The 14,904-nt window shown below is 53.2% G+C and overlaps 1 protein-coding gene across 8 annotated transcripts in view; it reads right to left on the bottom strand.

Moving 5' to 3' along the window:
* NOX5 (NADPH oxidase 5) overlaps window positions 1-14,904 on the bottom strand; it is a 54,127-nt gene that overhangs the window by 2,594 nt on the left and 36,629 nt on the right. For 4 of the 8 annotated variants that reach the window (XR_008311468.1, XR_008311469.1, XR_008311465.1 and 1 more), the window contains 2 exons: window positions 7,896-8,292; window positions 5,596-5,836 (listed from right to left, as the gene is read on the bottom strand). Coding sequence is in view for 2 of the 8 variants with exons in the window: in XM_053272619.1 (XP_053128594.1) it covers window positions 7,888-8,292 (405 nt within the window). In the remaining 6 variants the exon portion in view is untranslated. Of the gene's footprint in view, window positions 1-2,564; window positions 2,813-5,595; window positions 5,837-7,628; window positions 8,293-14,904 lie in introns of those variants that run through there. The other 4 variants (XR_008311467.1, XR_008311470.1, XM_053272629.1 and 1 more) reach the window with 4 other exon arrangements.

Below are 14,904 nucleotides of genomic sequence, written 5' to 3' on the forward strand. Positions count from 1 at the left end.
CAATGGCTTTTGGGAACCCCTGGCTCCTACAGCTCCCAACATCCCCAGACACAATGGCCTTCCATTGTGGCTGTGGATGATGGGAGTTGTTGTCCAACATCTAGGGAACCAAGATGGGAAACCTCGACCTGCTGTTCTTAAACTGAGATTTGAAGTGGATGTTTCAGGGTTGCGTTTTTGTGCTTCTAATATTTATTTAGAGTTTGAGTGTATTTGTTCTTTTGTAAGCTGCTAGGGCTGTTTTTACACCAAAACAGGATAAGAGTAAAGAAACAATGATGATGATGATCGTATTGCAGATGGGGAGGGAGGTCCAAGGCCACCTGGTAAGTTGGGACTGAGATCTGAATTGGGGGTTTGTTTCCCATCTTGCACTCTCAGCCACTCACGACAGGGTGGGGAGCTGAGTACCCACCAACCTGTCCCCCACACGAATTGCAGAAAGGGCACTGATCACCCTTCCTCCAAGGCATCACTTAAGCAGCAGGGTCTTCTGCTGCTGGTGAAAATGACTACGACATGGAGAGGTTTCTTCTCAACCTATGAAGAGCCTTCCCAGACCTGCCCAAGCCTTCCTCATCTTAAAACAAAAACATCATCCTGCAAATAGCCAGAAACCTTTTCCTGGTGTGCTAGTTTTCTGTATCCAGGGAGGCTGTTATGCAGGGAAAGTGCACTCAGAAATGTGACACAACACTAGAACCAGGGGTCATCCCATGAAACTGATTGCCAGGAGATTGAGGACCATCAAAAGGAAGAACTTTTTCCACAGAGTGCATAATTAATCTATGGAATTCTCTGCCACAGGATGTGGAAGCTTGGATGGCTTGACAAGGGGCTTAGACAAATTAATGGAGGACAAGTCTGTCAATGGCTACTGGTCCTGATGGCTATAGGCCACCTTCAGGCTCAGGTAGGATGCCTCCAAATACCAGTTGCAGGGGAGCAACAGCAGGAGAGAGGACATGCCTTCATCTTATGCCTCTGAGTATCTGGTGGGTCACTGTGGGAAACAGGATGCTGGACTAGATAGGCCTTGGGCCTGATCCAGCAGGGCTGTTCTTATGTTCTAATGACCACCTCCATCCTCTTCCACCTGCAAATCAGAAGTGAGACTGTCCAGAATTCTGTCGCCTCATTCTGCAGAATGTGTAGAATGGTTCTTACATCTGTGCCAGCAACCAAATTGTTTGTTTCTGTGAGGAAGGAATAGTTTAGGGGATGTGGTAGTGGACTGAAGCCTAGCTTCTATTTTGTCCCCTGACTTCTCTGGCTCTGCTGCAATGGTTTTTGAATGGGCTGCTAGATGGAGCTTAGGTGGCCAAAAACCGTAGCTCAGTGAGGCATAGATGTACAGCAGGATCTCATTTAAAGATGTCCCCATTGCCAGGGGGAGGGACCGTAGGCAGCGCTGGGCACAGAGACCGTTCCTGCACCTCCCGCGCCATGCTAGAGCAAGCCTCCTCTGCAACCCAGACTCCGTTGCCATCTGTCCTTCCAGCCCTTCCCTTGGCAAGGCAAAAGAGGGTGGAGAGCATCAGCTGCTTCCTGGCCCCAAAAGCCTGTAGCTAAAAAACCTAAAAGCATGCCCAGGTTTGTTGGACAACCGGCCGCCGAAGACTGATAAAACTGTGACAGACTCCTCTCAATGGATGGCCATGGATTACGCCCAGCTGGGGCATCAGACAATGATCCCCACTACAGAAACACACAAAGGATCATAAGGATGCCAGCCAGCCAGCTTTGGTCGCTCACTCGCTGTGACTTCCCAGCATAACTGGGCTCCCTTTAGCACACACCAGTCAAAATGTGCCAACATGCTAATTTCCTTTATTGATTTCTATGGGCAACTCTCACTTCTGTCCTGGAGGGGAGGAAAGAAGTCCAAATTAACCAGAGGTGGGCCCTGTGTGCCAGTCTAGCGGCGAAGACTGATCTCTTGGCCTCTCCCATTCGCCCTCACTCTCTCTTGTTTGGTGACTCTCCTCTCCCTTCTTTCCACGTATTTTCTTCTTACACTGTCAACTGTTAAATTGTGAGTGCCTTGCAGCAGAGACCCACTTTGTTTTTTGCTTCTGTTACTTCTGTGAAGTAGTGAGCTGCATGCTTTACATGGACAGTGTGGCTTCACTGTATAGATTCACATATACAATTCAGATCTAGGAAAACATGAAATGAAGCCCTGGTGCATGCATCCGTCAGGACTCTTAACAATTAAAAGAGTGTTGAAGGCTTATTTACCAGTTGAGTGTTTTCTCAGATGGTAAATAAGCCAAGCCCTGGCACTATTTTGTTTCTGTCTTAAGTCCAGTCATGCTTGATTTTTGGCCGCATATTCTCTAGACAAAACATCACTGAGGGTGAAACAAATGGAAACCTCCACAAAAGAGCGAGCGAAACCAATAAGCAGCCGTGGCGAGCTGGATGGAAGTCAAGCATGCAGAGCGAGAGGCTGCCAAGAGAGGCTGCCAACCGGGCCAAGGTCAGAGGCAGGATGGGCTTCCTGGGCAATGGGACAGCAGCAGCAGCAGCAGCAGCCAGCTTCCATTCTCCAGGCCGCATGCTTTGCTCCCAGGCGACTAACCCACGAAGAGGCCGCTCTGTGTCGGGTTTCCGAGGGAGCCGGCTCCTGGGGGCACTAGCCAGAGGTCAGGCAGAGCCCCAACAGCTGCTGCCTGAGGGATGGCAAGTGCCCTTGGAATCCCTGAAGAGCCACCTAGAGACTTGTCCTCTTCTTCTGTCAGGCCTCGCCGTGAGCAGCTGGGACTGTGTCTGCTCTGCCAGCACAAGGCCGAGCGAAGGACGACTCCTCCTGGGAGGGGAAACGAGAGAGAGAGGGAGAGAGATTCTGTGCAAGCAGAAGCCTGTTTCCTGCGGCTCCAGAGCTCCTGCGGGCTGCGCGGTGTTGTGCAAGGAGGACTCCTCGAACTCGCCTCCTTCTGGTCAGCTCCGGAGCAGAGGCCCAGCAGGAGCAGCAAAGCCCACCACATCCCTGTGGATTCCGCTGGCCGCCCTCGCTTAGAACTTGCTAATTGATTTAGTTGACAGAAAGAGTCTCTGCCTCTCCATTGATCGGCTCGGCAAAGAGCTCCAACTTTCAGTACCAGGCAATAAAGGAATAATAGAGTAGTTAATATTTTATCCCTGCAATAAACTCGGAAACATGGGGTGGCATTCCAATCCACCACCCCCACTTGCCCTCCCCGGCTGGACTGCACTGACTGCTGCGTGGGGAAAGATAGGAACAGAGGAAGGTGCTTTATACGGAGTCAGACACTGAGCTGCGTCCCCATCCCCTAAGAGGGATATCTGACAGGAGACAGTTCTCACACAGGTAGTCTCCCATCCAAAAGCTAACCAAGGCGGATCTTGCTTAGGAAAGGGGACAATCCATGCTTGCCACCACATGGCCAGCTCTCCTCCCCGGGACATGCCATTGGCATGGCAGCAGGGGTTGGTTGACCTGACAGAAGCACAGGCTGGAAGGCCACCTGGCCCAGTCTCCTCCTGTCTTAGTGGCCGCGGGGAAGTCCACAAGATGGGCAGAATGGAGAGGTCCAGATCCCCTTGCATCTCCTTCATTGACTGCATGCCTGAAGCTGTTCCCAGGGGCAGATTAACACATGGGCAATATAGGCGCTTGCCTAGGGCGGCAAATTTTGAAGGGTGGCAAAGTTTGGAAGTGGTGTGCAAGTAAAGGGCTTGGGTTGTATCGGGGTGGCAGAAGATGGTGGCGGCGTGGTGGGGAGGGCAGCAAGAGCTCCTCCCATGGGCCCACCTGCCTCCCAAATGACAGGTCAGGCCTTTTTCAGCCCTTTTCAGGGCTCTCTGCACATGGGAACAAGATTTAACTCCCCCCGCCAAGCCCTTTACCTGTAAAGGGGAATCCTTGCCAGATTCCCTTTTACAAGTATAGCCATTGACCCCAATCTTGGGTTGCCTACAGGCGGCAAAAAGCTTAATCCGCCCCTGGCTGTCCCGCTTTGCAGCCAAAGGTTCAAAGCAAAGGCTTACTTTAAAGTTCCGAGACACCACACAAAAGGGGAAGGGAAGAGGAAAAGAAGCACATCCAGATATGAACTGGGCTAACTGGGCAAAGAAGCACCTTTTAAAAGTGGTGATTCTCTGATGTTTAGCAGGGGGAGAGCTGTGGCTGTTGCTGGTTTCTACCTTGTTTTCCTTTTCAGATTGTGAATCCTTTGGGGAAAGGGAACCCAACGCTTCATGGAGATTGTTAATCTAGGATTGATCTATGGTTGTCGATCTCTATCAAATGTCAGGGGATCGTGAGAACCTGCCCAGAGTGTAAAAGCAGCATTTGGTAATATTTGTCTTCCATTAATCTTTTAAAATGCCACACTGTTTGCCATAGCAATATCCTGTAGCAGAAGGTTCCACAGACCCAGAGTGCAGTGACTGAACACCGAAGTATTCCTGAATATTGTTGAGCAAAACAGATGTACATAGCCAATAAAATATTGATAACCTCACCCACGCACACCCCTCACGTATCAAACCATTAGGTCTGAACCTTGCATTTCCATCTCCCTATTGTCAAAAAGGTATCTGGTCTGGTCCCTCCTCCCTCAGTAACGGTGCAGTGTGGAGATGCCACAGCCTGGTTCACGTCAGCTCCTTGATAAAGGGCCAGGCTGATCTTCAGCGAAATATGATGATGTTCACTTCAAACGGCATCCCTAATCATGTAATAACAGGAGACAATGGAAGGTCCCAGCTCGCCAGCAGCAGACGGGCTTCCTCCGAGCTTTTAAGTGCCTTGCCTTTATTCGACACCGTCTGCCTGTCACAATTTGACAGAGATCTTTGGCAAGAAAGCAAACGTAAGCCGAGAAGACAGCTAATCAATTCTTGACGTTCCAGGAAGCGAGAGCCGGCCTGCCACATGTTGGCAGGCCACGCAACGTGGAAGGCCGAGTGAGGATGGAACTGCCATGCTGAAATCTGCAAAAATATATATATAGCGACAGCCTCCTTAGGAAACTCTGTGTGAGGAGAACCCCCGAATGCATCACGGAAGATAATTGGTCTCAGAGACACATTCCCAAAGTGCCCGGGAAGTTTCAGGGAATGCCGACAACTTCAAAAAGACACCAGAACCCGTTTGCAGTGACAGCACAGCGGACCGAAGAGCACCTGAGCAACTCCGTGGTTCATCCTGAAGGTCTTTCCAGACAGCTGTGCCAGACGCTTTGGAGCGGGCAACTCTGAGCCACTCCTTCCCCGGTAATCCCTGTGAAGAAATGTGCCAGCAGCAGCCGCGGCGGAAGTACAATGGCATTTCCACAGCCAGGCCCCAGGCCAGTGGCATGCATGTGCTGTGTGCAACTTCACCGGGGGCTGAAGAGAGAAGGGGGCTGGCCAGCTCCCTGGAGAACTGACAACCTAAAGTCGAATGGGCAGGATGCCGACGCTGGGCTCCCACCCTGACGGCTGCCAAGAACTTCCGGGCTCCCCTCAACATGCCTCTCCTCAAAGCTGGTTCTGGTTTGCAATGCAAAGCTGCCCCCAACACTCAGGGCTATTAGCCCGGGTGGCTTTGTGGAGCCTCCATGTTTGAAGACAGTACACCTTTACCTCTGGGTGGTGGCCCGAGAATCCGTCCACAGAATGTTGAGCAACACTGCAGTTTCTGAGTGGGAAGAGCAAGGTCATTTGCTGGGAGGAAAAACCTCACTCAGAGCTGAAGACCCCTCACTCAGAACTGTCTTCTGTTAGGGCTACACACAAATCCCACCAGCTTTCCTTCCATTTCCAAAGCAGCGGAACAGGCATTCATTTTTGTTTCCCCTAAACTTGCCAACAAATTCAGTGTCTCCTAAGGAAAAAGACAGAGATAAGCATAAACATATATACCAACAGAATCAATAACAAATTTTGGAACGAACATTAACGGCATCCTTTTTTTTAAAAGGGGAAAAAAATAGACCCAGTTCAAATTGTTGGGCAGACTAATTGAAAGCTAATGTTGCTTCTAAATTGAATTTCAAATGAATTTTACGTCCATAACATTCTGCTAATTTCATTCTCTGCATCCTGTAATTTGGCGACAGTGATTGATCATTTGGGTGAATAGTATCTATGTAGCAGGACCACTTAGTAATAGAAGATGTCATGTGCGATCACACTGGTAATGAATACAGTTTATTGAGAAAGTCATTATGTATTTGGATTGCAAAGGAGCAATGAAATGGGTTCGACTGTGCCAGAGACGAGGGAGGAAGAAAGGAGGGTTTCGGCTACAGCAGAATTAGAATCGTTGCTTTGACCTGGATTATCTCTCTCTATAATTGTATCAGGTGCAGAAGCTAGTTCATTGATATATCTTATACACATAATAGGCTAGAAACCATCTGTCATCTGCCTATTGTCTTGGAGCTCCATCCACCACTTGCTAAGCTGCCGTGACTACACGGAATATTCATGAACATTATAGCTGCTCATGGGGAAGTTGTCAGGAGCAGAATATTGGCAGAGAATGCAGGGTTGCCACCTTTGCAGAATTGCAGCAGAGCACAGAAGTTTAACATGTGAAGCTTTTCCTGGCATGCATGTTTTGTTGACATGGCAAGCCAGAGACCACCCTGCAGCCTTTTTTGGAGATGCTGGCTGAGAAAGTGGCTGCATTCTCATGCAACGCAGAACCGTGGGTCTAATGGGCCCACGGTTCTGCACCCCCTCCCCCTGCTCTCCCGTCCAAATTAAGACGTAATGGAGAGCATCCTCTCTGCAGTCAGAGAGACTGCAGAGAGGAGGGGGATCTGGCTGTGTGGGCTTCCTTCTTGACTGAAGGACAGCCTGCACAGCCAATCATGCCAGAATTGAGGGAGGAGCTTCCTCCCTCCAACTGCACACTGAGTCCAACCTTGAGTTGCGGCACCAAAACTCATTACAACCCAGAGGTTCAGACTGGAGTTGCAAATCTGAACCCTCGTTTTTGTCGCCGTGCCAAACTGCATTTGCCCACATTCGGATGTAACGCCCATGGAACCGCTGGCCCATTGAACTGCGGTTCTGCGTCACATGCGAATGAGGACAGAGAAAAGATGCCACTAGCTGTGTCTCCAGGAACGAGCTGGCAAAGGGACAACATCCAGTTTGAGTGCAATACAAGCCTTCATGCAGCAATCGGCTCCCAACCCACAAGTCCCTGTTGCTATGTTACCAGCAGGCTGCAATCAGCAATAATGAAGCAAAGGCATAGATGCAGCTGCTTTATATGGCGTGAGACCCATTGGGCCTCCCAGCCACATTGATTCTCCAAAGTCTCAGGAGGAGGCCCCTTGCTGAGGGTTGAACTTGGAACCTTCTGCATGCAAAGCAGATTCTCTGCTGTGCCGGTGAGCTACGGGTCATGCTTCAGAAAACCATGCAGGCGACACGTCTGTCTCCCACCCGTCCTCCATGGCAGCAGACATGCCATTCGCCCTCTTTCATGCTCACAACAGCCTTGTCAGGTAGAGTGACTTGCCCAAGGCTACTGAGGATCTGAACTCAGGTCTCTCCAGTCCAAGCCCAACACTCTTGGCTCGCTCACCTGATGATTACTAGGGTGGCCCTAACGAAGGCCCTGCCTCAGAGGTTCTCAAACTTGGGTCCCCAGATGTTGCTGGACTACAATCATTCGCTGCCACCACAGCGACTGATTTTATTTAGTTAGTTAAATTTCTATACCGCCGTTCATTAAAACAATCTCAAGATGGTTCACACAAAGGTTAACACAAAAACCACACATTTAAAATATTAGCTAGAATATAAAAATACATATCTGATTAAAATATTTAAAAACAAGCACAATATAACCATATAAGATAGAAAGCAGCAGCAAAAGGAACAATCATTTAAAAGCCTGGGTAAAAAGTCAAGATTTCACACACTTTCTGAAAACTGTGATGGAGACTGAGGAGCAGATGGCCACCAGCAGAGCATTCCAGAGTCTGGGGGCCACCACCGAGAAGACCCGGTCCTGCGTGCACGACAGCCGAGCCTCCTTCGTCGTCGGCATCCGGAGCAGAGCCCCCTCAGATGACAGTGAGGCCCCAGCAAGATGCTGCCAGTCCGTGCAGACAATACTGAGCTAGATGGACCAAGCGTCTGACTCCACCCCAGGCAGCGTAATCCTCTGTTCATTCCGGGTTCCCTCCATGGCGCCACACTGGCTCCCAGGCAGATCTGGAAGGCCCGCATTTCCAACGGCTTTCTGTCCCTGTTGCCAGCTCCAAAAGCAACATCTGAAGAGCCAGGGAGGTGGGGAATCGGTAGCCGGCTGAGCATCTGTAGACAGGGAGAAGGAAACGCATTAATTTTTCATGGCCCAGCCTCGCAGGGAGGCACTTGGCGTTCGTCATGTCAGCGCTGACCTTGAGGCAGCTTCCTCTTCCCCTCGGAGAGCTCTTGACTACCATCTGCTTCGTGTTGGTTTGCTGGTGACTGACGGGCAGCTCGGCTCACCTGTGGGTTGTGTCGGAGCAAAGAGGCAAGAAGAGGGCCAGGCCTCGGGAAGGCACCGGAGCCGCCAGCCGTGGCCAGAGCTCTCCCGGCAGCCAAAGCTCCTTTCCCAGCAGGCCTGTGGCTTCTTGAATGTGTGCCCCACACCGGAACGAGAGGAGAGCTGGTCTTGGGGTAGCAAATACGACTTGTCCCCTCAGCTAAGCAGGGTCCGCCCTGGTTGCATACAAAAGGAAGACTAGCAGTGTGAGCACTGGAAGAGATTCCCCTCAGCAGGGGATGGAGCCATTCTGGGAAGAGCATCTCAGGTTCCAAGTTCCCTCCCTGGCAGCATCTCCAAGATGGGACTGAGAGAGATTCCTGCCTGCAACTTTGGAGAAGCTGCTGCCAGTCTGTGAAGACAATACTGAGCTAGACCGACCAAGGGTCTGACTCAGTATATGGCAGCTTCCTATGTTCCTATGGAACTTCAGCACACTCCGCTGCATTGGTTGACATTCACCCTTTAGTCACTCTGCCTTTGTTGTCAAAACTGAAAGAGTAAGCTTCTTGGGGCAGGGACCTATCAGTCTGGTATGCATGGTGCACATGCCGGGGAGGGCGAGGTGGAGATGTTGCACATTACACTTTGCAGTGCTTCTGCTGCAGGATATATCCCAGGCAGAGGTTGGTGGGTGTTGCTGTTTGCAGGGGGTGGGGTGTTCATTTCATTCCCAAGCTGAAAGAAGAAATGGCCTGCGGCCTGCAAGCTGACCATAATACTTTCACCACACAAACGGTGGTATTACTTGCCAATAGCTGCACAAAAGGGGTGTCAAGAATCTGGCCGAGGCAGCAGTTCATTGCAGGAGGGATCTTTTGTTTTAAACAGACCTTTGTCTAGAATTTTATCTGCTTTATGGCTGCAACTTTGTAAGGGCTGAAGTACTGTACACGGCAAATATATTAACAGATGGAGCCGCCTTATACTGAGTCATGGGAGGAGAGCTGGTCTGGTGGTAGGGGGGAAAGGAAAGATTGTGCTGTCGACACCACTCCTGGCGGCCACGACTCCTGGAGACTACAGAGCCATGAGGTTTTCTTGGTGGAAAGCCCTGCTCACTGGGCAAAGAGGCACCTTTTAATGTGCTGATTCTCTTGACTGAGCAGGGGGAGAGTAACTGGCCCTCTCCACCCCCAGCACAGCATCCCTCCTGGGGCTGTGGCTGGCATCTATCTTACGTTCCTCTTTAGTTTGTGAGCCCATCGGGGACAGGGCGCCATCGTATTTATTTGTTATTTCTCTGGGTAAACCACCCTGAGCCATTTTTGGAAGGGCGGTATAGAAATCGAATAAACAAACAAATAAATAAACAGAAGACCGGAGTGGTTGACCGTTGCCTTCTTCCCGCGCAGTATGAGAGGATGCCTTTGCTGTTGTTACGGAAGTGAGCATCTGGTCTCCAGCACCTTCCTATATCGCTGCTGCCTAATCTAAAGGTAAAGTGTGCTGTCGAGTCGGTGTTGACTCCTGGCATCCACAGAGCCCTCTGGTTGTCTTTGGTAGAGATTTGAGATTCTGGGGGCCGTTCCCAATCCGATCCTGCCAAGCCGAAGCATTTTACTCTGGTCGTAGCATGTCATCTGGACAGCACCCTGGAGATGCTGCCAGGGAGGGAGGCAGGGAGGGAGGCTGGGCCCGTCTGCATGCAAAGCAGAAGCTTTGCCACTGAGCTACGGCAGCCCCTCCCTGTCAATATGTCCACCTGGCAGCTGCTCGAGTGGCTTTTCGGGGTTAGGAGAAGGCCTCCCCCTTGTTTCCCCTGGGCCTTCTGATTTTTTAATCTTGCTGGGTTGTTTTAAAACCAACCAACCAGCCCTGCAGCTCTGTCTGCTTACTGTTGTATTGGATTTTACTGATTTAACTTGCAAAGTGTCCTTGAAATATTTTCTACTGAAGGGCAGCCTATAAATTCCTAAATCACGGCTAGGGGAGGGGGCATAGCGGAGTAGCAGAGCCCCTACCTCGCATTGAGAAGGTCCCAGGACAAGTTCCATCCCTGGCAGCATCTCCAAGTAGGAATGGGAAAGACTCCTGCCTGAAGCCTGGGAGAGATGCTGCCAGTCAGTGAAGACAATGCTGAGCTAGATGGACCAAGGGCCTGACTCTAGTTAAAGCAGCTTCAAAGGAAAAGGGCCCATGCCTCAGCGAAAGAGCACAAATTTGGCCCGTGGAAGGTCCCAGGTTCGATCCTGGGCAAACCCAGTCAAAAAGCGGTCTTGCGGGACAGGTGACACCACAGACCTCTGCCTGAAACCTCGTCCAGTTCTTATCAGCCAGCACAGGGCCAAATTGACCACACAAGCCTGCCTTCTTGCTATCAGGCAGAGCTGCGTATGTCCAGTTCAATGAGTCTGTTCCCAGGAATGTGGTGAAAAGCAGAGAAAGATGGAATTACCTGACAGAGTCAATGTTTTCTGACAGGCTCAATTAAATTGCCTGTATTATGTTTCTATCTTCCAGTTAATGGAGTGGGCACGGAACGTCCATGAGCCAAAGGGAAAGGGAAATCGTCATCAGGCCGGAGTGGCCACCCAGCTCTCCACAGCGCGCAGTCGAGCCCTCCGGGTCCCTTCCTTCCTCACCGACCTTTCGAGACACGGTCCAGACTGGGCCACCCACCTGTCATTCAGGTGACGCGTTTTGTTTAGGGCTGGGGCCAGCCGCCCAGGATCCGGGGAGGAAAGGGAGGCCGACAACCAATACTGTGTTGACAGAAGCACGATGAATGGGGTGGCTCATGCAAATGCTCAGCTCCGAGGAGGCCCGTCACCCGTCAGTGAGGCTCCCGCCTGGTTCTCGGAGAGGGATTTGGCTACCCAGGACGTGGCCATCTTCCAGACTGGCTATTCTTAGCCGAAGTGTTTGGGGCTAGCAATAAAAGGTGGCACGGAGAGGGGTGCTGGGGCTGCAGAATGAAGCACTGCCATCTACCACATGCATTACTTCTGGGGCTATCGTGTGGCGGCCCAGATAACTGCAGCTACTCATGTGCCAGTCGTGTGGGTGCACAGTGCACCGTAATGATGCAGAAGAGGGAGCCTGATGCATTCCCTGCTGCTTCATGGGTCTTTTGGGTCACTGCGCTGGTAGCCCTGAAGGCCTACGATGGTTGGAGAAGTCCCTCGGCCCATCTCCGTTTCGGTTAGGACAGAAGATCCACTATCCTAACCCGTTTGCTCTGCCCCAGACCAGGACGCCAGGCCCAAAGGAGAAGGAGAGCAATACTGCAGCCGGCTAGGGCATAAGTGCACAACCCTTTGATCTGCCCTGCCCGCAGCTTTCCCAAGAGGAAGTGTTATAGGGCATGGGGTGTGGGACTGGGGAGATACAACACTAGGGCTCTCTTGCACGATCCCTTTCCTGTGCGATGCTTTCCAGAAGCAACATTTGCCCTCTGCTGGGCTTCCGGGTTGTGGTGGACACACCACAGGCTTGCAGGCTTTGACAGGTCACAAAAACCTGCTGACCCTGTTTAGTCCAAGGCAAAGATGGGATGAGAACACACCCTCAGTAAGCAGCGACCACACAGACACACGGTGTGCCCATACATTTCCCTCTCTGTGGCTAATAGCAAGTTCCAGGGAGGAATTCAAGGTGTGGAAATGATGTGGGGGAGAAAACTAGCCTGGAAAGCTGGCATTTTCGAAGAGAATCGGGCTCATTTCCCGAACAATGGAGCGGGCTTGAAAATGCCAAGCAAGCTTCGTTAAGCAGGCGAACCCTCCCTTTCTTCCCCAAGCCCTGGGGAGGCAGGCTGCCCTTTCTCCTGGGTGATAGACATCCCGGGGAAGCCAGGGGGGATCTCCTCGGTTCTGGTGGACATTCAGAAGCGAACCTCCCTGAGCGGGCTCAGAATGCAAGGAGGAGAGGCGGTGAAGGCGGCCACAGACCAGTCCCTGCCATGGCGCTGCACAGCCTGCTGGCGACTGCACATGATCTCCATGTCCTGCTTGGGCTGCCCCCGGATCAATTATCATCCATTATGCATCGCCACTTAGCTCAGTGCCTGCAGCTGCCCCCAGCTGAGTCTGTGGCACAACAAGGACGCCACTTCCCTGCCACAGCCTGTCCAGGAGGAGGAGGAGGAGGGGGCCCTCCGCTGCCCGGGAGGCTCCAGCAGGCTGAGGAAGGGCAGGTTCGCCCCCCCCCCCCCCGTGCCCCCCCCAGCCCGCTCCATCCTGCAGGCTGAGAACTGGAAGCAGGACACACAGCTCTCCTGCCTTCTTTGCTTGGCTTCCTGCTGCAAATGGGGTGCATCAATAGTGAAATGGGCTATTTATTATTTAGCGTGGTTATTTATTAAAAGCACATCTCAACTGCCTTTGCTGCGCTCCAGGCAGCTCACAACACTACAAACAAAAGAAAACCCATCACAGAAAGGGAAACAGAAGCAAAGGGCCCTGCGGAAGGAAACAGGGCGGCCCATGCAGGGAAGCAGAACCGGACGGCAGCCAGGAGAAGACGAGGAGGATGTCCTGTGGAGCAGCAGCAGCAGCAGCACTTATGAGCTTGCAGAGTTCCTCGGAAGGGTGTTTTTGCAGTGATGGGGAGCAGGGGGCGAGGGAGCCTTGAGGGTGGGCTGGCCTTCCCACTCTCCAGGCAATCCCAGCCACAAGATTTAGTTATGGGATGGGGCCAAGGCTGGGAATCCACACTCTAAGGGACTCCGGGTGGTGAACAGGGTCTCTCCTCCTCCCCTTCCCGTCATGTTATCCTCACAACCAGCATTTGAGAGGGGTCAGGATGTGAGAGGGGTCAGGTCCGAGGTGGTCCACTGGAACACCTCATGGTCAAGGCGGGATTCGAACCCGGGTCTTTCTCGCGCCAGCCAGCGGCAGGTATCCCCCGTTCTTGGGGAAGGGAAAGGGGCGCAGTTCCACGGGTAGGAATCCGCTGCCTTTTGCTTTGCCAATCGCATTCCCAGGAGCCGAGCCGACCTCCCCGGTGAGCCAGAGTGGGAAGCAGCTGAGCGGAGACGGACGCGCCGTCATCGGGGCAGGTGGACGTGGGGAGCCTTTCCAAAGGGCAGCTCCTTCCAGGCCTCTCTGTCCACCCACGCAGCCCCCAGAGGAGGCCCACGAGAAGGGCAGGAGCGCTGGGCCCTTGGAGGCCGCTTGTCCGCCCAGCAGCCATCACAGAGCGTGTCCGGACCCGACGGGTGGCTCCATGCGGAACTCCTGCGGGCGCTGTCTCTCCGGGGGGCTGCCACGGAAGAGGGCTTGGAGCCTGGCGGGGAGGGACAGCGGGGAGGGGCCGTCCGGCCGAAGCCAAAGCCACTCGGGTCTCCTCCCTCCCTCCGCATGGGTTGCCTCTCTCTTGCCAGCTTCAGGACCATCACAAAACAGACACCGAGGCCTGCCGGGAAACATGGTTTAGCAGGAGCCTCTGCGCAGGGATGCAACTACCCCCCCGGGGGCTGTTGGAAATAAAGAGCGAACCTCTGCTGGACCATCGAAACTGGAGCTTGCTCTGCTTCCGTGTGGCAGGGCTGTTGTGCATAAATGCCGCTGACGGGGGCCTTCCCTTTTGAAACTGCAGGGAGCTGCAGTGGAGATGAGCCTGGCTGGCTGGCACTCTCTCCCCTTCCCCAGCCGGTGCCAAGAGAGTTGCCTGCGGGGATGTGTGCCTGGCAGCTGGAGGTCAGGAGGGCTGCCTTTCTGCAAAGCCACTGTGGGCTTTGTATGCGGAGGCCAGGCGGCCCTTTCCCCTCAGGCTCAGCCAGCCCCAGGGAGGACGTGCATCCTGGGAGAGAGCGGCAGAGCCCGGCGGCACAACTGGGGCCCTCCCCTCCGGCGAGGGATGCTGGGCTGCAGCTGCCAGAACCCCCGATGGCTGGGGGGGGGCTGGAGTCCAGCAATACCCGGAGGGGCAACCTTGTGCAGCCCTGGAGGAGGAAGGGTCTCTCAAGGATCCCTGGGGGGGCCACAGGGAGGAGCGCAGCCTGGGAACACTGGCGAGCAAAGCCAGACGCAAGGATTTTCGTGGGACGTTGCGGGGTCCCCGCTGGCCCGGACTCAGCCAATGCAGCCAGGCTCCCGCCTGCAGTTCTAGGGCTTCCCTTTGGAACCCAGGGACACAAGAAGAGGGGATGGGAAAGTGCAGAGTTCGAGGGGCCCAGCTGAACTCCCCACTTAGCAGGAGAACTTCCACCGCAGCAGGGCTGGCCGCTGGCTGGACCAAACATGCCCAGCCACACACACACACACCCCCACCTGCTGGAGTGGAATTGTTGCTCATGCCTTGGGATCAGACAGAGCCGCTGTCTAAAGGAAGAGTGCTGCTGTGTGACTCTGGAACTGCCTAGAATCCTCCACTAGCCACGGCTGGCTCACTTAATGATGATGGCGCCGCCAGACCCACTTTACGGCGGCATTTCCTGGGACCTCTGCAAAAGC

This window comes from Hemicordylus capensis, chromosome 10 (genome assembly GCF_027244095.1).
Source record: "Hemicordylus capensis ecotype Gifberg chromosome 10, rHemCap1.1.pri, whole genome shotgun sequence".
NCBI classification, from domain to species: Eukaryota; Metazoa; Chordata; class Lepidosauria; order Squamata; family Cordylidae; genus Hemicordylus; species Hemicordylus capensis.